At 41.5% G+C, this 27,996-nt stretch overlaps 2 protein-coding genes across 2 annotated transcripts; one reads left to right on the plus strand and one right to left on the minus strand.

Moving 5' to 3' along the window:
• Positions 1-1,076: 1,076 nt before the first annotated feature.
• Positions 1,077-27,988, plus strand: LOC128714053 (uncharacterized). The gene is made up of 20 exons (XM_053808931.1): positions 1,077-2,829; positions 2,974-3,223; positions 6,500-6,554; positions 6,630-7,610; positions 13,226-13,408; positions 13,487-13,645; positions 13,735-13,944; positions 14,004-14,157; positions 14,221-14,391; positions 16,498-16,675; positions 16,797-16,962; positions 20,447-20,851; positions 21,512-22,583; positions 22,646-22,995; positions 25,457-25,572; positions 25,924-26,011; positions 26,762-27,401; positions 27,473-27,608; positions 27,694-27,823; positions 27,899-27,988. The coding sequence occupies exons 1-20, from the start codon at positions 1,077-1,079 to the stop codon at positions 27,986-27,988; spliced, it is 7,287 nt and encodes a 2,428-aa protein (XP_053664906.1).
• On the minus strand, positions 10,320-12,435 carry LOC128714054 (putative per-hexamer repeat protein 5). Its single transcript, XM_053808932.1, has 3 exons — positions 11,358-12,435; positions 11,145-11,291; positions 10,320-11,071 (listed from the first exon to the last, which is right to left on the minus strand). The coding sequence occupies exons 1-3, from the start codon at positions 12,433-12,435 to the stop codon at positions 10,320-10,322; spliced, it is 1,977 nt and encodes a 658-aa protein (XP_053664907.1).
• Positions 27,989-27,996: the final 8 nt, after the last annotated feature.

A 27,996-nucleotide genomic window follows, 5' to 3' on the forward strand; every position in this document is an offset into this window, starting at 1 on the left:
ATGAATATTTCTTTAACGCACCTGCTGTCGGTTTAGAACATTCGTGATGTAGCAGCCTAGAAGTGAGTTTGCTGCTGAATGCCCTTTCCTTTGCGCGCGTAATCCACATGTTACATGCTGAATATTAAAGGGGTTATTACACAACTGTAACTTGCCCAATATTGACTGCCTTACGCGTCAACATAGTTTGCAACACCGGTAAGGACACATCCCGATGCGCGGTGCTGGGCAAATTTTCTGTAGAAGGAGAGTGTTTTCCTTAGCTCGGAGGGCAAATGGGTTAACCCGTATAGTGTTTATTGTTACAGCGCAGCAAGCGATGGCATCATGCTGGTAACTTGCTGCCCTTGGAAACTGTTGACAGAAGGGAGTCGAGATCAGCTCGAAAATTCAACAGTAAAAATGCTAAAGCTGTTGCATTTTATAACAGCGTTTAGTGCCAAAGTAGAAGGAGTTGACAGTAACGTAGAACGTAACGATAAAGTCAGTTACTCGTTGGGTTTTGATTTGAGAACGCACCATACTGCACACGATCTTTGTTTTCAATCGTGGGCAATTCTTAAGTTCAAAGCCACAAAAATTTTATGAATACTTGTCTCAAAAAACCATGCCTCCCAGTGCACAGGCATTTCAAGTTACTGTAGCATTTCAATGCCCCTTCTGGAAGTGGATTGAAGTTGTTCATATCCTGTCCAGGCAGGAAGTAAGAATATTAAGCTCAAATGCACAAACCCGTAGCAAACTAGTCGGGAAATCAAGAGATGATTTTTTACATGTCCGTTGTTTTTTTGCCCTTATCAAGATGTCATCCTTGACTTCGTAATGTTACGATGCACTGTGTTGCTTGCTTTAATTGGCCCGATGGGCAGTGCATGTCATAAGGGTACTTTAATATGTGTGTGTGTGTGTAAAGCAATGTGAAACGAGAGTTGATGTAGAATTTCCCATGGTTGCGACAGGTTGACGACTTCCGTGCGTACGATTGCTTTGCTTGCCGTGTCTTCAATGAAAAGTTGACCTGTAATTAATAACTATTTTTTCTTTGTACACATCCGCAGGTTTCATTTCAGATCAAAATGTTAAAGTGGACGGTTACAAAGCGTTCGGAAGCCAACGCAAAAAATGTGCTCCCACAGGACAAATTGTTATTGCAGCAGCGACAACACGCGAGACGTTCTTTGGGAGCGTTAAGTGAGCGCTTGGCCACCGTCAACACGGACAGTACTGTGAATGGTAGATCGAGAAACAGGAAAGTTCGTCGATCACTGGGAGGACCTATCCGTGAAGTTTGCGCGAACTATGATAAGGAAAATCAATGCATTACCTCGACGCCGCATCCTGCGATGGGACGGAGCGCTGGTTCACCGTACTCTATGGCTTTGCGTGATGTTAGTAACATCACTCCGAACACTACGCCCTGTCGCCTGTCAAACACTACGCCTCAGAGTCGCAAACGAACACTAGCCGTTTCGCCCTTGTCGTCAGGCCTGAAGCGAAAAGAGCACTTGGAGAGTGTTCGTGAAACGTACGCTACAACACTGCCCACGTTCGACATTGAGTATTCTCCTTGTGGCGTGAAGGATGTTCCGTTCTTAGCGCTTCGTGGGCTGGGATTGACTGAATTCGACAAACCGGGTCGTTACTTCCCAGCGGATGAACAGGAGCCGTCTGCGAAACGGATTAAAACGTTCACGAAACCACTGCCGCTCGTTGAGGATCTACCTTGCCATCCTACCGAGGACAAGTTGAACCCATGTTTGACTCCGTTGTCGTCGCGCCTGTCCGAATTACGCTTTAATAAAATCAACTTCAAACGACCCCTTGCCGTGGGCAAGACGGTCAACAGTTTGCCGCAGCCAGCACCGCCACCACCACCGCCATCGTCAATAGAAATCATGGAAGATTCCGAGCTGTCTCTAAACTCGTCAGAAATGGGCGATCTCACGCTCGATAAGATGATCGACGCCATACTGGAGAGCGCCAAGAAGGACAGCAGATGGACAACACCACGTCCAAAACGATCGTTGAGTGTCAAATCAAAGCAATCGAAAGGATCTTCGCCCACCTACACGCCTGCAGATGATCCTGCGGCTGACTTATACCTCGGACTCCGGTGCGCTCCGCGGTTGTTTCGGCAGGAAGGAGAAACAACGATAATACTGGAAGAAACGGCAAGCCACATCAACGAACGGGAGGTGAAAACTCCTGATTCCAAGCAGGATCAGCATTGCATGGCTGCCAAACACACGGCCAAGATTGATTATGTGCGTCAATCACTGCACAAATACGTTGCCGCTAGTCCGCTAGATGCTGCGTGCCACCTGCGCCGCCAGAAAGCGGTCCGAAGAAAGCACAAGCTTGAAGCTGTCTGCAATAGCGCAAAGCAGGGCACACAGGGGTATGAACTTACGCTGGACGATTGCCAGGCGGGCAGTCCAGAAACGCCCCACATGCACTGCAATCAGTCGAAACTCAGCCAGCTCAATGTGATGCAAACTCCTGTACGCGAGGATCACCTGCGATTGGGAGCGGAAAATCCGTCCCAACAAATGATGTCGGCCAACGCAACACCCGACATACGGTCCATCGATTTGCAAGGCACCTCGACACCGACCGGAGGATCGATCGAAAAAAGTCGAAAATGTTTGACCTTCTCCCCGACGCCCAGTGAGGATTCGATCGAAAAGCGACGATCAGTGGCATCGTCGACGAATTCGCGCTGCTCCAGAACGAGCACGTTGACCGGATCGTCAATCGGTGCTGGTGCGATGCGCGGTACACTGGAGCTTAGCGTCTATCTTGAGCAGGATCGGCGATTGCACGTACACGGTGAGTGGTGTATGGTATGGCATCGTTGACGCCGTTTTAGTGTTCTAAAACGAACCGTATTCACTTGGCATGGGTGCGCTTATGGCACACATGATCATTGCTACAGGGTATAACATTTCCGCATGCCTCTGGTTTCTTTCACAGTTCTTCGTTGTAAAGACCTGCAACGGAACACTTCCACTAGCAGTACGGGTGGCAGCAATGCTATTAATGCGTATGTCAAGGTGGCATTGATCAATCTTGGAGCGCCTCACACGGATGTAGGCTTTCAACGGACCACTGTGCACCGGAACTCAAGCAATCCCTGCTACGACCAGCGCTTCCATTTCGAAATTCACCCAAACGACGAGCGTCGCGTACAGCTAGCCGTGTGGCATCGAGACCGGGAATATAAGTAAGTGTAACGTGGGATGAGCATTGTAGAATACAATTTCACCATTCGCAACGATCCAGAACGACTGGTTACCAATAAACGAATGATTGCAGAACGGTCGAACGACGTCAAGTTTGCCGCTGGCACAGTACACAAATGTCGGCAAAATCTCTCACAGCCCATCGCTCTCTCGACTCTCAGCTGGTTGCACTTTTGCGCATGTGTCCACTTGCAGTATACGGAGTTACGGGATGCGTGGTCCTAGTTTTCGGGCTTTCACACTCGCTGTCGCTGTTGCTTATGCGGCAGGCCGTGCATACGAACACAGTTCAAATTCAGCTCCCGGGTACATTCCAGACTGTTTTTGGTGTGATCTCTCCGCCCAATAATACCAGGGACCTATCGACTAGTGGTTTTCCAAAGACCGTTTCACATGAAACTGGTTTCGGTTGCATTGCAGTAGTATGATATTCAGTTGAAAATAGTGCAGTATTTCTAACGTTTAGGTGAGAAACCAACAGCATCCGGGCATGGAATAAAGTAATTTGTGCACAAAACAGTATCAGGAGAGGGAGGGGATGGGGGCTCATAATAAGGATGTTCCATGATAATGGTTGTGATAGTATGTGTGCAGGTGCGAGCGTGCAAAAACGGAAGGCTTAACAAAATTTGTTCGCCAAACGCAGCAAAATTGGTTGTGCTACATTATCGATGTGTGGAAAACGTTATATTTTATGTGTTTGAATGCAGATCTTCCTGGTGGAGCTCTTGCGAATGTGTTAAGCAGTACTGTCAGCTCTGTGTGTTTCGAAAGTATTAGAAAAAATCAACTTTCCCTGCAAGACAAGACGACAAGGCATATGCAGCAACAGTGTAACAATATACTGGAATACTGCGACACCATGACATAGTACGAGTGGAAGTGCGACCAAAATATGAACTTGTTACTCTGCTTCACATTGCTGCAATCATTTATGCAGAATGATAAGCAAGTATCCGTCCACTAAGAAAGCAAGTCCACCAAAATGAACTGTAGAACAACGAGAGGAACAATCTTCCTCGTCTTGGTTTTATTGTGCAAGGTTGAAACAAATAAAAATGTATGGAACAATTAGAGCTGCCACGATAAGAGCATCAATTATACTAAATTTTAAAAGGCGCTTGCGCTTTGGTGACCCGCATGTTTCACGGTGGTAAAGTGCGAATGTGTAAGTGTAAGCATGTATAGCTACTCCAACGGATATAGAAAAACCTCATTTTATGTAATCGTCAGAGGAAAAGTAGACCAGGGACTGTGAATATTCGGGCATAGTGGCGTAGTAATCAATAACATATAAAACAAACAGTAATAATTAGTAAATGAAAAGTGTAAGTTGATCTTCGGCCTACTGTGAAAAGGAATGCTTCAGCAGAACTCATTTCCCGCATTTTGAACAATACTTCTAAGTGAACGAAGGCGGATTTTCAACTTAAAATTGCTAAATGTGAACAAAACGAATCGAATCATAATCACGATTGTCAACATCTATCGAAAAAAACCAAACAAACTTTCAAATGATATAAAAAAAGTATTGTAAATAACCTAGAGCATTCCACGTTCTTTCATCTACGAAGCGATGAGTGATGCATTGAAAAATAATTTCATTTACAAACAACGAAATTGATAATTAATTGTTGGTTTGATGTTGTTTCACAGAAAAACGTTCAATATTAAAATGACAATATGCAATATTAAACTTTTAATCTACAGCTATGAAGTCAACGAGTTTCAAATTTAAGATGCTTTAAAGCATTTTACCAAAATGAAATGATTCATTTTCTTCTTTCTTCTTTCTTCATTTACTTTTTTCACAATAGAAGACTGGGTCAAATAATAGAGTTCATTTTCTTAACCAACAATTTGAGCTGTATGGCTTTGGAATTTCGGTTATGATATGGTATATTAGACAGCTATTTAAAATTTGGTACAACTCTGACCTCTCTCAAGACTAGACGCTTTTCACATCCTTCAGAAATATCTAAACCATAGCAAAGCATACAAAATGCTGTGACCTTTCAACACGTCAGCTACCGGCAATGCTACCGGTGGCTCGAATAATGTTTCATTCAGCCTTTGGAGAATTACCCCAGCCTGACTGCATGTTTCGTGCCGAGCTACCAACTGCCCACATATGCTTGGAAGGCTTCGTAGACAATTTGAACCGGTGCCAATTAAATGAAAGCTTCAAAGCCATCATGCAAATATATTGCTTTCAATAGGCGCTCTAATTTCATTGCCCTACTCATTCCATCTCTCAATTATGGGTCTGAATTCTCTTGCCGATAGCTTGTCAACACTACACGGTAGAAAGTTGGCAAAAAATGCTTCATTAAACATTATGTAGAGCAACTATAAACAAGTGCAAACAATGTTTCGTAATGTTCTATCAACAAAAAAGTGTTATATAAATGATATCAAAATTATTGTTTGAAAACATCCTATTCATTTGGATACAGCCAATACCCAAGTTACGTGGTTCTCGACTTACGCGGATACAGAGATACGTGGATTTTATGAATCTGACATTTCGCAGGTTTTTGTATGTAAAATTGATTTTCGAATCAGCATGTTTAATAAATAATCCCAGTCATCAAAAACATAAAAAATTTTTATTATAATAAATACGTTCATAATTATCGAACAAATATTAATATTTTGAATGTGTTTCGTAACGTGGATATAATAATTCGATCCCTTGATACGACATACAAACAATGTTTTGAGGAAAACTCAAGATACGCGGAAATTCGAGATTAGCGGATCTGTGGAACGCATTATGCATGTATCTCGGATATAGACTATACATACTTCAATTAAATAGCAGTAGTATTTCCCATGATACATGAAATCGTTAGTATTATTGTTGCAAACGATGCAAATGCAAATTATAACAATCATTAAGCAATACAAAGCTAGAGTAAGTTGTTTGACTCTACATCACACTAATGGAACAGATGATTTTTACTTATATTTGTGCTCTTATTTCGTAGCGCGTGTTATTTCGGTAAAATATCGATGACGTACTTTCACCAGCGTGCCATTGCAAGGTCAAGACCAAATCAAAAGTAAATAAATGACATAAATTGTGAATAATATGTAGATTATGGGGAGTACTATAGAAAGTAAAACCAATGCGCAACAATGAACGCAAAGAACTAATATACATTGACCTAATATACAAACAGTATACATACACCAATCGTCACGTTGTGATATAAATTAATTAATTATGTTTTTCTCTCTCTTTAATATTACAGGCGTAGTGAGTTTTTAGGATGTATGTCATTCCCAATAAAACATGTTACTGCACCGGTAAGTGATCATTTAATATGTCTGTTCACTGCTACTGTTGCCCTTGATGCTAATTAAATGTTTTCGTTGTCACAGGGCATTAATGGAACATACCGACTGCAGCCGCAATCCTGTCTGACGAATCCTACTACACCCATACTAGAAACAATGTGTGAAAACTCACAATCCAGCATGGAGGAACTAATGAACGCTGAAGACAGCAGTAGCGCAAAGGCAACCAGCACAGTTACCTCTACAACTGTGTCTCTGGCTGCCGGAGCAACTGGTGGAACGATTGGCAATGCTGGCGGAGAACAAATTAGCCTCAGTAAGAAAGCCATCCACCAGCGTGATGCAGATGAGAATTTGTTTCTGCGTTTCCTGGAACTTGATCCGTCTCCCGACGCCTCACAGACGATCGGCACCGGTGGCGGAGGGAGCCAGACAACACCGGCCACTCCTCGCCGTAGCTCGGTCAGTGCCGTTAGTGGTCCGCTCAAACCAATGACAGGAGCAACATCGTCCGGTCGGACACCATTTACCATTACGAAGCGGTTGGCGCGAACGGGCGATCGAGGTTTTGGATTTTCCATCGTATGGACTCATCCGCCCCGAGTGGAAAAGGTTGAAACGGGTCTGTCGGCGGATCGAGCAGGCATTTTGCCCGGTGATTATGTGGTGTTCGTCGATAAGCACAATGTGGTTACGATGCCCGAACAGGACGTGCTAAACCTGATTCGAACACAAGGCAATTCGCTGCTGTTAGAGATTTTTCGTCGACCACAGTCGACAGGTGGACTACAGCTGCAAAATCGAACCAATGGTTTGCGCAACTTGTCCGCTGGACAAACGCTCAGCTCGAATCTTGGTGGCATCACGAACAGCACGGGAAACATCACTTTGCTCAACGTGTCTGCCGGTGGTGGTGTTCTAGCGCAACCGGATGAAAGTGAACCATTCGCGAGAACATCCCCGTCTCCATTTGGCGTGGCTCGATCATCCACCGCGTGTTCGAATATTTCGATTGAAACCGCCAAGCGAAAACTTCATCTACCACAGGTCACTTTTAGTAAAGAGGTAGGTAAAGGTGTTCTCGTGTAGATCTTATCGCGAACGCTCTTTCTTTGGACCAGATCATATCCAAAGGTTATAATCTGACCGTTTGATGATGTTTCCACTGTAAAACAGAAAACTCTATCAAAGAAAGGTTCAATTACAACACACATGCAAAAGCATTTAGATAGACGGATTAACACAATCACTGCCAACGTTTAATGGATATGTTGCGAGTAGAAAACACCCTGACATCAATTGGATCCGTAAGGATTAAGATTTAAGATTGCAATAGGATTAAGTGAATAACGCGCGTTGCATACAAGATACGTGTCTTCAGAAAATGTTGGAAAAATACGCTTCATAAGTTAAGGACACTGCTCTCCTACACAATGTTTTTGTGTACCTTGTTATCTGCCTCACGGTTGCGTAGTATCACAAATAACGTATACAGTGGCACAAGAGCTGAGCTGCCAAAGCTAATAATTTTGTGAGCCTGCCACCCATGGTTGTACTAATGGCTTGATTGTTATTGATTTTAGGTGTACAGTTGTAAATGTGGTACTGGGGCATATGCGTGTTTAGCTGTAATCACGCTTCATTAGCTTATTCAGTGAATTTACGATTTTTTGTTTTACTATCGATCTTTACGGAATCACAGAGTAAAAAAGATGATCAGATCGGGTTCACCATCGGTTTCGAAATGACTGATATTTGTGGAAAATTGCAATAATTAGATAACGCCCGCTGGTTTGTTCGGTTTGGACATCCAACACGTGCGAAGAGAACGGTGTGCCTAATAAACGGTCGACATTGTGCTCGGGATCCGCAAAGCGATTAGCGTAGAAGGGCATCGATTTGGTTTTTTCGTTGGTGTAAACACCGATAAGCTTTAGATGAAAAATTAATCAAAATTACCGTGTAATTAGTCGTTTGTTTTTTTTTTTTTATACGGATATTCTTATTAAAATTAACATAACCTTTAGGATAAAAGCACAAAACCGATGGTGAACCAAAGCCAATGGAGCAGTAGTAATGGTAGTAGGAGGAACAAATGCGCTGATAATAGTTAGGATCCATCGAAAGATATTCTGTTTTATATTTTCCACTGTTTGAAAGGCCACCGGTTATTATCGGAAAAAACACCTTTCAGTTTTTACTATCAACCTTACCTAACACATCATCAGAAGTATAACATCGGCTACGTAATCTATTCGATCCGGATCAGCTTCATCAACAACTGATAGCCAATGGTAATGAACCATGTGAAATAATCGATACATAAAACCCAACGATATCAAGGATTAGGATAGAAATTAAGTTTATTCCAGCGGTTAGTTATGTCTGATCAGTAGTGCTCGGTCCCTAACAATATTTTCAGTTTAAGAGAATGAACGATGAATCGCGCTTGGTTTCACTCGGCTCCGGTGGTGAACCCGTATGACTGAGGTTGTATGATTGTGGATTTAAAACAATGGCGATAAAAGCAAAAATTTCAAAACGTACACTTTCATAACGGATCATGTTTAAGGTGTTTTTAAGTTTTGTTTTTTTTTTTCTAGCATAATTTATGTTTGTTCTGTTTTAGGTCAATTTAGTTTAGTATTTATTAGTTTCTGAAAATTAAATTATCCTTTTTTTAATTAACGCTGAAAATAAAATACAAAACTGTTACATAAGCAATGAATGTTATTTTTATTTAAACACATTTTGTAGGTGTATGATTTTCACACATTATTTCGTTAGTTAGTTATAATATGTGTTCAGTGTTTCAGTTAGTTTCGCATTTGCTCCTTAACTACCAGTAGCTTCAACCATTCAGCAATCGCAGCTTGCGACAGGAGTCATTTTGTCCCCTCACAGTTATGCGTCAACGTCAGTTATGTCAATGTAGATGGCCTAGAAAGAGGTCACGTTGTAACATGACCGATTGAAAACCCACACTTCAGCGCAATGTTATTGCCGGTGTTGATATTTTTATGCAGGACAGATCCAATTTTGGGCGGTCTGGTGGTGTATTGGTAACGGCGCCAGTCGTCACACGACAGGACCGGTCCCAAATCCCATCCGGACCAATCCCTCGTACGCAGGGCTGACTATCCGGCTGCAGGTAAATAACGTCACAGAAAGCCAGAAATGGCAAGCCTGGACCTCTTGAGGCTGTTGTGTCGATGAAGAAGAGGATGAAATTTTGAAAACTTTAAAGCGGCAATCACCTGTCTGAATACCACATTTGCGCACATTTGGTAGCAAGGCTACAAGTGGTATCACCTTCATTTAAAATTTATGATTCTCCATGGATACTGAATGCTTTAACGAGGTGGTGGTTCTTACGGTGGTTGGAGTATAATGCAGTACAGAGTAATAATACAGCTGATGGCAATAATCCCGAATGTCAAAACAAAACAGTCCAATGGAGTCTGTATCTTCACCCTTTTTAGTATATTCAGCAGAAGAGCTCCATACACGATCAGAATATTTTTGGGTTATTTTTATCCTCAAACTCTACCACTTCCTCTTACATTCTTAAGATCTCTTTATATTCCTTGTAGAGTGGCGTCTTTAGTTCGTTGGGTTTCTAGACACTTGTTTGACACATCAAAAAAGATTGGTTTTTTGGTTTTTGAACCTTATTCATCACCGTTCCTTGGCATGGATTCGTTTATTGCAGTTTGGTAGTACGAGTAAGGAAAATAGTGAATGGTAGATTAGTAATGTTTCACATGTCGCAGTTTACCCATGTCTGTGGCCACCGGTACGAATTCCAGTACCGAAACCGGCTTGGAAACCGCCTCCCAGAGGTCCCTGCACACGCAGCCCTGCCCCGATTCCGCCATGATGTCTGCCAAATCCTCCTACACCGGCTCCGATTCCAGCCTGAATTCCTCCTCCGAGCGGTCCACGAATTCCAATACCAATGCCAAATCCACCATGGAATCCACGGTGACCTCTGAATTCCTCCGATGAATGGCGACGTCTCATGCAGCCACCGGGGCGACCTACACCATTGTTGGATGGAGGCGCCGGTGTCCGCTGCACTGGATTGACCGGAGTCTGCACAGTTGTGGATGTGGTGGTTGGGGTTGCTATTTGTTGCATGATTTGCTGTGTCACTTGCAAAAGGCTCTGACTAGTTGAGGTGATCAATACGAACTGGCCATTTATGTTGATAATAATTGAAATGGACATTGAACCAGCATTCGGAGCAGTTGTGGTAGCGGCACCAGTATTGGAAGCACCTGATGATGCAGAGTTACTAGCCGTCGTAAGAGCAGCTGTGGTTCTAGACGTTGTAACTGATGCTGCAGTAGTTGTTGTTTTCGTAGTTGTCACAGGAACCACGGAAGCGGCAGTAGTTGTTGTCACAGGAATCACGGAGGCGGCAGTAGTTGTCGTCGTAGCCGCGGTAGTAGTGGTTCCACTGTTAAGGGTTTGAATGATCGCTGTAATCGTAGCAGTGTCAGCAGCGTTAACAGTAATGATCGCTGGGAAAAGACATAAGGAACACTTTGTTACAAATCTGCTGTGAGAAAGATATTGAAGTTGTAGGATGCTTACATCCGCCAATATTAAACGACACTGTGCTTCCAGATGATGGTGCAGCGGTGGTAGTTGTGGTCATTGCAACGGTGGTCGATGAACTTGCCAAGACAGCATTGATGGCATTGATAGTTGCCTGATCTCCAGCAGCTATGCTGATGATACCTATTGGAGAAAGATCGACGTTCAATTCAAACTGTAAGATGGTTACAATAGTATTTTAACACGTACTTCCATTAATGTTGAATGTCACAGTTCCTGTTGGAGCAGATGTAACTGTGGTTGCTGGTGCGCTGGTAGTTGTAGTTGGAGCAATGGTCGTCGTAATCGGTGCAATGGTCGTAATTGGTAGAACTGTGGTCGTGGTAGGAGCGGCCGTGATCGTGGTAGGAGCGACCGTGGTCGTGGTAGGAGCAGCCGTGGTCGTGGTAGGAGCGGCCGTGGTCGTGGTAGGAGCGGCCGTGATCGTGGTAGGAGCGGCCGTGGTCGTAGTAGGAGCGGCCGTGATCGTGGTAGGAGCGGCCGTGGTCGTGGTGGGAGCGGCCGTTGTCGTGGCAGGAGCGACCGTGGTCGTGGCAGAAGCGGCGGTGGTCGTGGTCGCAGCTGTTGTAGCAGCAACAGTGGTGGTGGTAGCACCACCACCTACACCGAGAATACCAGTACCAAGAAGACCACCAGTAGTGCCAATTCCAGTACCTAATAATCCACTGGTAGTTCCGGTTCCCGAACCTAGCAAACCAGTACCGAGAACACCACCGGTTGTACCTAGTCCAGTACCCAACAATCCGTTCGTAGTAGCGGTTCCGAGCAATCCTGTGTTCAGAACACCGTTGGTAGCACCAAGTCCGGATCCCAATAGCCCATTCGTGGTTGCGGTTCCGAGTAATCCAGTACCAAGAACTCCGTTGGTGGCACCAAGTCCCGATCCTAGCACTCCATTTGTGGTAGCGGTTCCCAGCAATCCTGTGTTCAGAACACCGTTGGTAGCACCCAGTCCGGATCCCAATAGCCCATTCGTGGTTGCGGTTCCGAGTAATCCAGTACCGAGAACTCCGTTGGTGGCGCCAAGTCCCGATCCTAGCACTCCATTTGTGGTAGCGGTTCCCAACAATCCTGTGTTCAGAACACCGTTGGTAGCGCCTAGTCCTGATCCTAGCAATCCACTTGTGGTTCCAGCTGATAGCAAACCAGTTCCCAGCAACCCGGGGTTAGCACCCACGCCAGTTCCAAGCAATCCGCCGCTCAGTTGCGGTTCTGCTCGTAGAGGAACTAAAATTCCCAGCAAGATGAATGTCAAAGTTAGTCGCATGTTTCCTAAGTCCGTTCGTTTGATCCGATATGTGGCTGCGTCGGAAGTAACGGTCTTCGGGTATAAGGAAACAAATTGTGTTTGTACTGAGTAACTCACAAAACATCTTCTCGGCCTTTTATATGAAAACTGTAGCTTTCTGTATTGTTGAAAATTTCGTACCTAACAAATGTTCTATTATGTGCATGAAATGAAGGCAATGGCATCACAAGTGTACAATCGCGGCATTTTTTGTATCGCTTACAAAAGGGTCGTTTGTAGGTTCACAAGAAAACTGAACGAATACGTAAATAGAGTAGTAAGAAAAAAAAAGGTTAAGCAAACCGAACTAGTTAGTAACTGCGTTTTCGTACAGGAGATTTCCGGTTTGAAGTTTTTTGAATAAATTGTAGAATTTCACATTACTACCAATTACACTTGACATTTTCAACTTTACACTAATATTTTATATATATCGTTCCGTTACGATACTACGCCTTTACACAAAAATTAATGGAAGTAAAATTTACTTTTTGCAATAGTTGTACTTAGTTGTTTAATTGGCTCTACAGACATTAGAAATTTAATTTAAAAGTTAGTTGGATGTCGTTGATTGCTGTGGTGGCATAGAGTTGAAATAATGTTGCATTTGATAGTTAAAATATCTCAACATACGAATAGCTCAGTTATTGTGTTTAATAGTATCAACTAGTATCAAAGGGCACAACGACATCAAAGTTGCCATAAATTGGTCACTTGGCAGCTTATCATACTCATGTAACGTTCCAAATGGTGGTTCTATTCTTTACAGTCAATTGTTCAACAATTTCCTGACGATCATCGCCGCAAGTTCCTCTATCAGCTGATTAGCCGTGAACAGCATTTTATTAACGCCATCAATTTTGGTATCGAGCGATTTGTCAATCCGCTACGCGAACGAAAAGACTTAATCTCACCGAACGATCACAAAATCCTGTTCCAAAACATTGACGAGGTTGGTTTAGCTTACAGTTTGATATCTAATGGCATTACTAACTATTAAATATCTGGCCTTAATGTGTCGTCTCATCAGCTATCGCGAATATCGGAAGATATTCTGGAGCAAATAATTCAGGACGAAACCGAACCACAAATCCATTTTGCTTCCCGCGTTTATTTATCGAAAAGCACAGCACTTTGTGCAGCTTACAGGAAGTATTGCAATGGACTGAAGAAAGCTGATTGTGTGTTGGTAAGTTTGAGGTGTAAATAAATTGTAAATAAATCTTTTGCGAACCAGCATTATACATTACTGCATGGCCCTTACTTTTTTCTCTGTAGGTCAACAAGTCAAGAAATTCGAACTGTGATTTTATGAAATTCATTACGGAGCCACCGGTACCAAGGAAACGTCCAGATCTAACTACATTCATACATCGACCGCTTCAGCATTTTAGGGAAATTTTGAAATTAGTGCAAATGATAGCGTCCCATTGTCGTGTAGATAGCGAAGAACATAATAATTTCAGCAGTATCATAAGCGAATTGCAGGTAAGTTGTGTGCGAAATGGCTAGAGGGTGTAAAATCATGCGGCTACACACCATTGCAGGCTGCGTACCGTGAAATAACCGTTGGCGGAGGACTTATGGAGCCGATCGGCGAAGGGCGTCCACTTTTAACGTTACAGGATCTCGAGGCACGAATGGTGTTCACGAAATGCAAACCATTTCAGTTGGCATCGCATGGACGGCAGTGGATTTTTGGTGCGTCTCGATGGTAGAGCTGGTATATGATTGGGTGGCTAAATGTTTATCTTTATTGCTCAGGTGGAGATCTGTCACGTGTTGAGGGACGCTCTATAAAACCTTACTGGACACTGCTGTTTAGTGACATCCTGTTGTTTGCTAAAGTGAGCCGAGACCGTGTGCTGTTTATCACCGAGGAACCGATAGCACTATCTACAATAACTGATTCCTGTTTTAACATTCGCAAAAAAGGTAAGTTATAGGTAGCATTGTTATGTAGTACGATAGTAAAGACACGTCCACACTTCACGGCTCATTTTAATCTCTACCTGAAATATTAGGTTGGGGAAAAACTGCATGTTTTTCGGTAATTACTTTGGCGACCAATATTTCCAAAATTCAAAATGGTCAAAGTTGTGCTCTTTCTGAAGGACATTTTAATTTTAAAAAAACCATATTGGTTTTTGGACAATTCATTCGGCGTTTACGTTTACGGCGTTACCAGATTCACCACGGGACGACCAGTTGTTCACACTACAGGAGCGATCCAAAAATAGGGAACAATACTCCGCAGTAAGCACTGTCTACCGGGTTTCGTGGGGTAAAATTAGTGGGTCCTAGTTATGCCAAGAAAAGAAGCAGAAGGCGTTACAAAATGAAAATTAACAAGGAGTACATTTGGTACATTTTACAATTTTTGTTTAATATAGTCGAAAACGCAATTCAGGGATCGTAGATTGTGGATGGACATAATGGAATAATGAATAACCATAATAGATTGAATTTCCATCGATCTGTTAAACCGTTTTCAAAAGTGATGAAATCGAGAAACTAGTCAAATATGACAATATTTTACCAAAGCTAATATGGTCAAAGCGCATTGAAGCAGCTCAAACGATGTTCAAACCAGTGTGGTGGTCTAGGGATCTTACGTTTACTCATTCACGATCGAGAATGATCTCCTGCAGATGCTGGAACACCTTTTATAGTACAAATGTATGGTTGTGTTCGTGAATTCAGTTTTTCTTATTATAAAGATTAGTATGCGTACTAGTATATTACAAGTACATTATTACCAGGACGGCAACGGCAAAGCTGTACCGTGAATTCGGCCTGGAATTTGGTGAATTTGGGAGACTGGAAGGGAACCATTTGTTGAAGGGAACCAACCATTTGTTATGAGTTGTTTCTAAAACGCCAAACGCTAAATTCAGATCTTTACAGTCTTTCTAGACTGTACTAGACGTTACTAGACTTTTTGAAGCTAGCGATTGACCGGAAAAGGGCCAGAATGGGAGAAAAAAAGAGGCGAGGCCCTGGATAATGCCAGGCCCGAAATGTATGTAGAGACACGCCTTAGGGAGATTGTGTGGGAAGTTTTAATGATCAACGTTATAGTCCGGGCCTGGTTATCACGCGGTTATCACCTTTTTATCACATTCTAAAAATTTCTAAGTGATAAAAAGTTAAGATCAAACTAAGTTTATAAAAAATTGAATGCTTGAGTTTTACACCAATAAGACCACCGTGACCTTAGACCAATAAGACCAAGACCGCGTGAGAGAGGCATCATGAAACTATCTTTAAAATGGCAACTATTTATTCAACAGGATGGTGATAAAATCATGAAATGCACGCAAAGAATTGGATTTCTTTTTCCCCAACCTGATATTGTTATTAAAGCACTTCTTCCCGAAGTGAATATGACGGTGAAAATAGTAAATTGCGAAATACGAACATGGGTAGGAGATTTGATGGAGCCTACGGATAGTGCTGAAATTAACATTCTGCATAAGAATAGCGACGTTTCGAAAACTATTTTAAACTGGAAAGGGTTCTATAAGGGGCCGCTCGGTGGTGTATTTGACGGCACCGATTTTCACATGACCAACTTGTTTCTGGAGTATTGTGTACAATTACGATTTGGTTACCATGAAAAATTAACCAAATAATGCTTGCGTACTCTAAGACGACCGGGCTGGTCATCTTCTTTTTCTTGTCGTAACGACCATCTAGGACATGTCTGCCATTTTCTGACTTACTATACTTAATTTTTACCACGCAGCCGGATACGGGTGATTAGGACGGACGGGATTTTGGTTCGGCACCTGTCGTGTGAAGACCGGCGTCGCTACCAATACAATGTCGCCCATGCGCCCAATTAGATTTGTCATGCGAGGTCTTAACAACTCAGTGTTTGTCAAAAAGGATCATGCAGACATGCAGAACGTTTTCATAAGCTATTGTAAATGTTGTTGCCGAATAGGACAAGAAAACTGAAATTAAAATGTCTAACTTATTTCTTACAATATAAATGAAGCAAAGATATGTTGAATTAATGTTTGTTTACTCCACCAGGTACTGAATTCCGAATCACCATAGATCCCAACGGTAGACAAATTGAAAGTCCCACGGTACATTGTGCACCGGACCTATCGCGGACACCGAAAAAAAATTCCAAAAAACGATACATTGTACTTCGCGCTCCGTCGACCGAATTGAAAGCAGTGTGGCAAAATTTGCTAACCAGGCAAATGTGAGTATTTGTCTGTTTTGTAAACACAATAACAGGTTTTAAAGCAGTATAATAGTATTGTTGCGTTAGTTTTAGCATAATATTTATTCGTTTTCCTTTTTTACCGAATGTCCTATTGCAGTTTTTTAGTAAATGCAACTCTAGGATCAACACCATTAAGCAGCCCACTTGACTCACCGGATATTTTGCAATCGTTTGTACCAATAAGCGATATCGGCGCGACGGCTACATCGGCATCCTCGGTGAAGGTACCATCGTTGGATGGCATTCACCTCAAAAATCAACAGGTGTGTTCTCTAGGCTCATTACCATTAGCAACATATTGTCATAGTAATAGTAACATTAGCAATACTAGCTTTCACAACGCTGCCACAACGGTACTAAGTGGCATAGGAATAAGTAGTGGCAGAAAACACTCAACCTTGAGCGGGCGAAGTAACACAGTAGATAGTCGTAGTTATCGATCGTTAGCAACCGTGCAGGATTCGATATCCGAGTTACCCGAATTAATTTTGCTTCAGCATGGTACAAATCATAACGCAACGAATGATTCGGCTGCACGGATGGCCGGCATGCATAAATCCGATGGTTCCACATGTACAGCGGATGAGATAAATCAAAACTATCTGAACAATATAGTTGCGGGTGGTGTAGTGTCAAAACACGTGTCCAGTGAGGATTTGCAGAACAGTCAGGCACAGTCAGGTGGAACCCTTTCTGTTTCCACCAGAGATCGCATTTTGCACAGCTTTTCACGTGGTTCACGTGACAACATGCGATCTATTGTTGAGTTTAGTCTCAGTTCCGTTGGGCGATCGTTTATCGACCACGGGGATGAATCAGATCAGGACGCACATTCGATGGTGATGGAAGATGATTACATTCCCACGCCCGAGACACCGCCCCCGAACGTATCGCCATCGTCCTCTAATAAGGTGTCTGATACGTTTTCGAACGATTTTAAAGAAATGATTATTCCACCCAGCGCCACCGTATCACCGATTGAGACTAACCATAAAAGCAAAGGCAACGATTGCAGTAAATACCTTCTAGCCAGCGGATACGGAGGATCGTGGGATTTGCTTGAGCTTGATCTCGACTTCCATCAGGTGAATTGCGATCCATCGTTTGGTAATGATGTTACGGAAACAGAATTCCTCGGCGACGATGACGATCCGTTCGGTATGCTTCCCACGCAACCAACCCCACCGAACCTGCTGGATTTGTAGTCAAAAGCGGATGATTTAGTTTTTCGCGAGTATTGCGACTATTATCAACGATCGCAAGGTGAATCGAATCGAGATAGATTATGCGAAGATCGGTGGTATATCGCTGGTTCGGGTATTACGAAAGATCATAGCGAATAAAAGGCAATAAGTGCAAGCTGTCTGACAGTAACTGTACCGCCGTCCATCTATGGGTATCTGTCCATTTCATCCGTCTTCATTCGAATGATTGATTGATCATGAAAAGAGTCTCAAGATTCAAAAGACTTTCATGTACAAAAAATGGGTGTAGACATTTATGTTTGTTTTCCGTAAGCAATCACCAGGTGCAGCTTGCCACATATACATTACTACATAAGCAACGAATAACGATAGCAAGTATATATTAATTGTTAAAATTTTAACGCTTGATTGTACGTGTCCGACTACATGTTGCATCAGACATTGCATCTAATTTAATTCCAACAGTATAAAAACTCAGGTATGGGAGAGATCAATGTGAAGAATCGAGGAAATGTTGTTGGTGAATTAGAGTGAATTTTACAATTTCCTACACTACAGCCGCAATAAGGTGTGTTTGACAATGAAATGTTACATAATATGTACTGGAACATATTTTAATGGCCGTTGACTTGGTGAAAAATATTATGAGATTAGTTTTTAGTTTACCTTTCAAGTGAAACATGTTCAAAGTGATTGTCCAATTCACTTCGATTCATTAATAACAAATATATTTTATTGGAATTATGCATGTATTTCTTTAAGGTATCATAAAACTCTATTGCATGTATTCATAAGATGCCATTAGCTGATAAACAAACAAATGATTGAAGCAGATGTTCTGGATTCTTACGAGTTTATCATATTTTGTACTTTGGAAATATTTTGTGAAATATCTTTACACCCTTTGCAACATAAATCCCACTGCAATCCTTAGTGGTTTTCATGCTATTGTTACATTTACTGATCCGTCTGCTTTTTAGCTTCATCTCGTACAGTATAAAATTTCAGATCACTATTCCAAATTCGATGGAAGCAACTAGCAAACGTTCTGTAGGAACGATTTGGAAGATGAGTAATTTAACCATTTTATGTCATTTTAAGACCATAAGTGATTTGATAGCAATTTTAAATATTAAGAAACATCTATAGGATAATCATTACATTGATAGTACAGATTGTTAGTGCAATCGTAAACAGCATAGACACTCGTTATATTTGAAGCTCGGTAGTTAAAAGGAAACAATCTCAACTTTATTGCAATTTAACCGTGTTTACAACACTGTATACTAACGCAATTGATCAGCCGTTTGTGGCATTTATAGATAAATGTCTGTTTGTGTGTGTATCTGCTAAGAAGGTACTAGATTTAATGTGGCGCTAAGCACTACAAGATCCAGGCAATACGTTATACGAACAATTCACCTTTATCCATTAAGACCATCTAAACAAACATCCGTGTATCTGTATGAGCTAGATTAAACCAAATTTACCAACAAGCCAAGATGTGCGTGCAATGTTATCCATAAAAACTCGATCGTAATCACTAAGCTAGGCATTCACGGGTTAGTACAGCTTGCAAAGAGGAATTAAACAGGGCAAAACGCTATCAGAACAATCTAAATGTGAAAAAATACAGACACTTCTGATTTGGGGACAGTTTTACTTTGATTGAAAAACAAAACATTTTTGAAATAGTAGATGCAGTTGAGCAGCATCAGCTAGTACATCCATTTACAGACAAAAAGTTACATGCAAATGAAGAGGATAATAAATACAATTGTGTTCGAAAAATTAAACGCTTGTTAGTTTCATTCCATGTGCAACAGGCTGTGTCCTTCAAAGACGTCACGTACGTTCCAAAGCTTTGATCAGCTAAACAAAAATTATACTATGTGTGGGAAATGTAATTCATTTTGAGTACAACACAAAAAAAACAGTCCGGTATTGCTTGGGAAGCGGAATCTTAAGGAACACCATTCGTTGATTCTGATATATTCAACAACAAAAAGAAAAAAAAAGAAGATTTGTTTAAATAAGGCCTAAACCTCAGCTAAAATTGAGCGTGATCAAACCTTTAAATCCATAATGTATATGTACAAATTTTAACTGGGCATTATAGCATTTTTGCGCTAGATATAGCAACCGCCTTTGTGCTAGTCATAAAACGATAACAAGCGTTAAATTTTTCGTACGAAATTGATTTTTATTTTCCTTTTCATTATTTTGGTTCGTCAAACAACCCTACAGTAAGGTTAGAAAAGCTACAGCTAATACTGATCGTACTGAACTAAAGGTTCCGATCGAACAAGTCCAACTTGATGTGTGATAGCATTTTGCACAAGTACATAATATAGTGGATATATTTTAGAGAGTATGGCAGCTTGATTACCCTTGCAAAAGCATTTATTTTCCATTCAGATGTACACCTTAAATGCATGTCCTTTCCGTTAATTTATGTCTCTTTTTCTCTCTTTCACACATTTTGTTCACGCTATCTTACATTGCCCACGGGTTTTTGTTGTTGTTGCGATGCGTCCTTCAGTCAAGGTTGAGCAGAGTTCCAAAACAAGTCGAAGAGCTTATCGATGAAAAGTGTAGAAAGCTCAATAAAACCGGCATACCGCAGGGCAGTGCTCTACATTTGGCGCAATGGATGAAAGGTCAGCTGAATAAACAGATCATCGAATCCGATCCTATAGATTCCGAACCCGAGCAATTGGTAGAAGATTGGTCGGTAGAGCAAGTGAATAATCGCTCAAAAGAACTGAACCTGGTCGATGCTGACGGAAGCCCTTACAGATCCGCTTCCCATTGCAATGGTACTAGTAATGGGATTGTAGGCAAAAATAATGGACCCGCGAGCCAACCGACAACTGACGACAATTCAGCATTTGAGGATGATGATGATAATAAGAGTGTTTCAAAGAGCACAACATCCGACAGTCAAGTAAGTATAAAACAACAACTTGTACCGCTCCATTAATTTGCTGTGCGAAACACCGTTATGAATCGTTTCTTTTGTTTTTGGATGAACGAGATGTTACTACAAATGTATTTAATCACACAGCTAAGAGAGTAAACCAGAGTGAAGTCATAGTTATGCTATCATTTCTTCATATACAAAATGAATATATTATTCATCAACAGCGATAGTCATTTGTTTCATTCATGTTCGAAAAGGAACCAGATCCGGGTTTAGTTAGCAATATGTTTTTCTGAGCCGGTCTGTAATTGTTTTTGAATGGCTTACCTATATGGCCGTGCGGTACATCATTAGCAGCTTACAATTTATACTATTACAAATAACATCTCGTTAGCAATACGGCCTGGCCGTTCTTATTGAATAAAAAATAAATAAATAAAAATAACATCTCCTTTAGCATAGCCAAGATAATGCTTACTAAAAATGTAACTAAAAACAAAAACGAATGTGACTATCCGAATAAATTATTCGACTTTGACATAAAACTAATGTGATATTGGCGGTGCGAAGTTTGATTTATTAATTATTATTTAATTATTTACTATGAGCCAATAGAGCTCAACACAGATGAATGAATTATGTGTTTTCTACAATAACTACTACTTTACTTTTCTTTAAACACAGATAACTGTGAGGTCAAGTCCATTAAGCAACAAATTGGACACAATATCTGTGTGTCGACAGTGTCACAAAAACTGCAAAAGCCGCCTAAATTCACCAAGTAGCAACTCACTAACTGTACAGCATAGCCACAGTACTCCGTCGAATCGTTGCTGCTTGTCAAACTCCACCACCGGTAGCAGCCTCAATAAGAGCCCGAACTCAACGTCCAGCGTATCCTCGTCAAGCACATTGACCATGCGCGGAAGAGCTGCGGCCCAGGAAGCGGATTGTGCTAGCCACATAACGAATGCTGAGAGTGCAATGTGTAACAGACAGGCATCGCATGTTCATGTGAAACAGGTAGGAGAGTCGGAACGACACCTTCAACTGTCGGCGAACGGAAACTATAAAACAATGTGCCAAACACCATGCCATTGCAAGTGTACACCAAAAGATTTCGAAAAAAGTACTCTCAGCCCCGACGAGCTACTGCATGAGCGGGTTAAAATATTAGATAATGTTTGTGAAGCCACCACCACAAATATAATTATTCAGCATGCAAAGGATACCAGCAAGATGAACGGTTATCCGCATTCGTTGAAGGAACGTGTTGGTGAAGACACTGGTGGTCGTGATGAGCGCCAGGTGGTATATAATAATAACGAGGACGATGATACCGAGTGGTCGTTGATGGGGTTGATTGGATTGGCTCAAATAAATCCAGCAGCATCTTTAGTTCATATAGATCCATTCGAGGCATTGCCAACCATTGCCGTAGTACCGCCGACACCGGATGCTTTAGGCAATGCGACATATACGCGGCAGGTTATGCCACCGTCGCCATGGACAACGATTGAAAGAAGTCAACTTCAGCTAGCCCCGAGTAGTTTAAACTCGACACACATGACCGAAGGAACCCTCAGCGATGAATATTCGCCCGATAATTCACCAGAGGATGAAATAGCCGAACCGCCATATCGTGCATTGAATCCTGGTTTGAAACGCTACGGAACAATATCGAGTTTGGAGCGAGTTCCGTCTGAGGATACGGACGATAACAAGACATATTCTTCAGAAGAAGATTCGGAAAGTGGTAAGTGTATTGTGCGATTTGGTAGTTTACGACCGCTGTTAATATGTTTAACCTTTCTTTAGACATTAAAATTGTTACCAAAGAAGTATACGACAATAATACGCAGACATTTCTGAACTGGACGACCAGGGCGGGCAACTTTATCGAAGAGTCTCGCGCCTTCATCGATCGGTATCTTGGACGTCGCGACAACAGTACTGAAGAGCCAGAAGCGAATGGTGATGATTGGGAGAAAACCCGCGTAGAAAAGCGCCCCGGTGAACAGCATGCGGCGAGCAGTGGAGGCGATGAGGAGGAAACAATTGAAGGTGAAACGTCGGCCACTTCTGGGGAGGAAGTTTGGGGTACTCCTACCAGTGGTGGTGAAAATGACGATATGCAGATATTTGGAAGCATTGAACAAACACATTCGGTAAGTTTGGTTATGTTGTAATAATAACTGTATCTTTCACATGTTTTACGTTATACTTCATGAAGCTTGTGAAATTTGGTTGAACAAGGATCACCTTGCATCTTATTCAACTGATCTAAACCTAACTAACCTGACAAATTGCAGAGGAGTAACTTCCGGCCAATATATAGAGGATAGCTTTTAGACACACGAGTTCAATAAAACCATTGGCGGTTCTTGTCAACATTTCAAATGGTTGTACAGACCTGTCAATTTAGCACGAGAGTCAGTTTAGCAGCAGCAGCTGGCTTGAGTAAAGTAAAACTGAAAATGTGAAGATGGCATTCATGCTTGATCTTATGCTTGTGTAGATTATAATCAACATTTCCATTGTTAATAACAAACAAGCACCGCAAGTTAGGTCACAGATTGGTGGGGTTGTTCGTCGATCATTAAGAATATGCGATCTTCTTCGATCGGATATCTGTGGATAAATATCGACTTCGACATCAGCCTATTGACAAACCCAGGGGTCTCCAAACTTTTCAACCCGCCGGCCGCATTGGTTAAAACTATGATAGCGCGGGGCCACTTACACATTACAGGGCTTCACATTAGAGAGGATATGGTGAATCCAACTTATCGAACACAAACAAATAGGATAGGCATGAAGATAGATATTCCCACAAGAAACTTTACTGAATCGCTAGAACTGGATTTGGTTAGTTAGTTAAGTATTTCTTTATTGTACAAATTCTTGATGTGACATAACATTGTCAATTTAGAGTAATGGGTACGATTAATAATCTTTCCGCATTGAGACAATTTTTGCTTTAGCGTAACCAGGTGTTCTGTTTTTATAGTTAGTGTTTGAACTTGATAATGTGAGAAAATTCATTTACAAAAAACGTGCAGAAAAAACAAATACTAAATTAACTTACATCTATAGAAAACCTAATTTAGCTACATTAACTAAACCTACTCCGAGATTATTCTACTAATTGTTGTAGAAATGAATTTGTACTAATCTGGCATTTGTTGTAATATTTACGATAAATATGGTCGATATAATTTACAATAAGAAGGGAGTTTGTTTTTCTGTGCAGATTAATAGTGCGATACCATTGTGGTACATTTAAGATAATTTTTTGTTTTGACAAATTTGTAACTTCTTTAAGTAAGTTTTGGCACAACTGTTCTATACAGAAGCAGCGAATAGATCTGGATATGGTACCGGGTGCACTATTTAGTTAAAGTCAAATCCAGCCGGACTGTTTACGTACAAGCTGATTCAAGAGTAATTAAGTAAGAAAACTAATCACCAATAATATCATCATCATAATTTTTAATCGACATTTTAAACAAGCCTCGTGTAAAACTTAGTACATTAATTTCATAAATTTTATCTCAACTCTTGGATCCGACAGGTACGTAAACAGCCCGGCAGGATTTGACATTCACTAAATTGTGCGCCCGAAGCACTAAAATTGTAAATTTTCCCGTAGCATTGACTATCCAGCTACGGGAAAATAAAGTCACAGAAACCCATAAATGGCAGGCCTAGACCTCTTGAGATTGTTGTACCGAAAAAGAAGAAGAGGAAGAAATTGTGCCCGTGACTCCATATCCAGCGTTTGCGGTTCATTAAAATGTGTTGTGTTTCACTATCAATCGCCCCGTTTATCTTATAAGCTTACGCGATTCATTAAGTTGAACTCGGCATATTCTATCTGTTGTAAAACCCTGTACCTTGCGGGTAAGTTACACAGATGTTGCGCTCGAGATGATTTTTTCACCTTTTTGTGGTATTAAATGCTACTGTAATACTACTGTTGCAGTAATTAATATTTGAACAGTTAAAAAATATTACAACTTTCCTATTCCTTGTATAATTAGACATTTTCATTAAAATGGCATTAGCATTAAAACAGCAATAGCGCCGAGGGCCGCACTGGAAACTCTCGAGGGCCGTAGTTTGGAGACCCCTGGGCTAACCAGTAGATCACAATGTGTTGCAAAAGAGTTATTATTTATTAAGTTATTTAAGTTTGATTAAGGTCTAGTTGCCTGTTAAGAGGGGGTTGAACACTCCAGCTAACGATCGGAAAACCAGTAAGTTGTATAGATGGTACCGGATCTCTCATTCTAATTATTCGAGTTGTCACACAGGGTATGATGCTGTCGCATAGGGATATTGTTTGAACTTATCAATCATGTGCATTCAATTTCATGTTTTTATCGTATATCAAATTACCCAAGGTGTGAGTTTTAAAATATATAACTCTAATAATCTAGTACTAAATAAAAACAAATTTTACTACTAAACTAGTCGTAAAATAATGAACATACGTCTAGTAAACCTAGACTACATAATGATAAGCCTTCTTCCACATAAAATAGCTACATATGGATTCTTATTTTACTGCACAGTAGCTAACCACTCAATTTCTCTCAATGTGTTTGCTTTCATATGGAAAACCAGTCCCCAACCAAGTCATCTTCGTCGTATACAGGAGACGATGACACTGAGCTGATGATGGACGAATTGCTGATGGCGCCTCCGATGACGGCAAGTGCTGTTCGTGGACTTTTGCCAAGGTATGTTGACGCTAGAGATAGACACCAGCGCTAGGAAGATAATTATAGATCATCTAGTTCACCTGTGACTGTGTCCATGATTGATAGAAAATTATAATCTTTCTTATCGGTGGTCTCAAAACTGTTCAATTTAGATAGTTTAGAACCAATATATTCTGATTAAAGTAGAGAAAGAATAGATAGTACAAACACTGTGCAATGATTTAGTATGGAGAGTCGTTGTACGAATTTCTTTGATCTGTTAGTATAGATGGTTTTTCTTCATTCTTCCATTAACCCCATGCTGAAAAAATGTTTGATTTCTGTGAATACTTGCGGAATTGCATATGTTTGACTCTTCGAAACAAATAGAAGAAAGCTTGAACCACTGTTCGAAGAGGACAGTGAGAGTGCGGAATCAGATGATGACAGTAAACCACTCAGCGGTCGCGATCACCAGGTAGGATATGAGTAGTACGATTTGTAATTTGTAGCAAACAAAATCATTTCTTAAGTATAAGTTAGACTTTCACTTTTCATCTTCAGGCATGATACTTTTGATGCATACACTTTCATTTGTAGGTTTTATTGCAGTTTATAATGGTATTACTAGATCACCCTTACGGTACTTGAACGCTACGGTTGAAATGTAGAAGCATACGCATGATTCTTTTTGGTAGTGGATATTGTATTTTTTAGCGTTCAAGCGCAAGGCACATTAAACACACAAAACATCTATTATTTTTTGGCAGTATTTGTTCAATGAAGTGTTCAGTAGCGTTTGTAACAATTGTTTTTCAATTATTGCACAACCAATCCCGTTTTTAACACATAAACGTAAGACGAACCAAGAGAACAGCTCAATTTTGCGAATTGACTAATGGCTAAATGATGCAGAATTTGCAAATTTTTAGTTTATTCTTGCCGTTTCACTTTTCTTCTATGCAGTATAGAACACTGTGTAATGCGTGAGGTATGAGTTTGGTCAGAATAAAACTCAAATTCAAGTCAGTCAAGTACGTTTTTGTTTTGTTTTCAACAACTTCTCAGTGTAAAAAAGCAAAACCATTTTGCGTCTTTGTGCGTGTGGCTGCGTGTGTGTGTGTATCTTGTTTCATCTAGCTCCAACTACTAACGTTTGTTCGCTCGTTTGTTCGATTGCGTAGATATCTTATAATTAGCGGGTAATTTACTTTCGATAAATTGGCAGGGGCAAGCTTCGGAAAAAAATCCTCCGGTTTATGCGGATTTAAACGATTCCACCGGTACCGATTCGGTAAGTACGACGCCGTCATCGACCCCGCAGCCCGAGAGGAGCGAGACGATCAAGACTACCACTCCAGACGAAAACTATGGGAGTGTTGCTGACAGATGTTATGCATCTGTGCAGCTACCGAGCACCGTGACACCCTGTGCAAGCGATACCGCACGTTTCGCCGACAAGGCAAATGTACCGATCGGGCTCAGCCCAAGGCTCGAGATGCGCTTGGCACTGAATCACGACATTCTCGGCGACGAAGATCTGCTCACCTACAGTCCTGGACCGGACCTGACGGCAATTCTCGGGCGCGACCTCTCCACATACCATCGGATGAATGGGAAGGACATTATCATGAATCGTATCGTGACGCGTGTGAGCAGCTACATGAACATTCAAGCGGTGGCGACATCGACCCCGGTCAGCAAACCGACCACGGTGGAACCGCACAGTTCAGCGACCAACCAGGCTATGAAAAACGGAATGAGCTCATCATATCAGCAAAACAATTCAAAGATGGATACACCTATACTGCACCGTCGAAAAGCTACCGCCCCAGCTACCTGGAGCAGTTTTGGGTTTGCGGATCGAGGTAACATCCTACGAAACTGGATTCTTCGGCTGCGGCCTAATAAGCATGAAACACACTTTTTACCTTCACAGAAGAAAGGACTCTGTCGGACCTGGAACGTTTGGCGAGGCGGGAGAAAGTTTACTGTATGACCCAGCTCAATCACAACGCTTCTCAGCTGAAACGAGTAGCTAGCTTTAATACGACCACAAAACACACCAGTAAGCTGTAAGCATCTTTGTCCCATCCAATATAATGCTAGTTACAAAGGTGATTTTGTTTAATGAGAATGTTTAATGCGTTGCTTGCGCAGATTCAACTTTTTGTATCGACGCAACTCGGAAAATCAACTGGCGGGACTCTTGACCTCGAAGGACAGTACGGAAGATAGTGCCACGTGCCATTCCGATCCGAGCCGATTGAATTCTCCCCGAAAGGAAACGGTATACAATGCTCATTTCCCTCTAGCTTACATTCATTTTAATACATTACTTCCATTTTGCTCATGCGCCGTACAGGTGAAATCACTCGATCGAAGGTTTTGGAGGCAACTGAGCAAAAGACGACGCGCCAGTTTCCACGAGGAACTCACAACAGGCGCATCTTAAGCTAATCA

The sequence above is a fragment of the Anopheles marshallii genome, chromosome 3 (assembly GCF_943734725.1).
Source record: "Anopheles marshallii chromosome 3, idAnoMarsDA_429_01, whole genome shotgun sequence".
NCBI lineage: Eukaryota > Metazoa > Arthropoda > Insecta > Diptera > Culicidae > Anopheles > Anopheles marshallii.

Excerpts from the sequence above, each read along its gene's own strand:
- LOC128714053 (XM_053808931.1), top strand. The coding sequence starts at position 1,077 with ATGTTAAAGTGGACGGTTACAAAGCGTTCGGAAGCCAACGCAAAAAAT. Across the intron at positions 22,584-22,645 it reads AGAAGAAGATTCGGAAAGTG|ACATTAAAATTGTTACCAAA; the intron begins GTAAGTGTATTG and ends ACCTTTCTTTAG. Across the intron at positions 27,609-27,693 it reads ACAAAACACACCAGTAAGCT|ATTCAACTTTTTGTATCGAC; the intron begins GTAAGCATCTTT and ends TTGCTTGCGCAG.
- LOC128714054 (XM_053808932.1), bottom strand. The coding sequence starts at position 12,435 with ATGCGACTAACTTTGACATTCATCTTGCTGGGAATTTTAGTTCCTCTA. Across the intron at positions 11,292-11,357 it reads GACATTCAACATTAATGGAA|GTATCATCAGCATAGCTGCT; the intron begins GTACGTGTTAAA and ends TTTCTCCAATAG. Across the intron at positions 11,072-11,144 it reads GTCGTTTAATATTGGCGGAT|CGATCATTACTGTTAACGCT; the intron begins GTAAGCATCCTA and ends GTCTTTTCCCAG.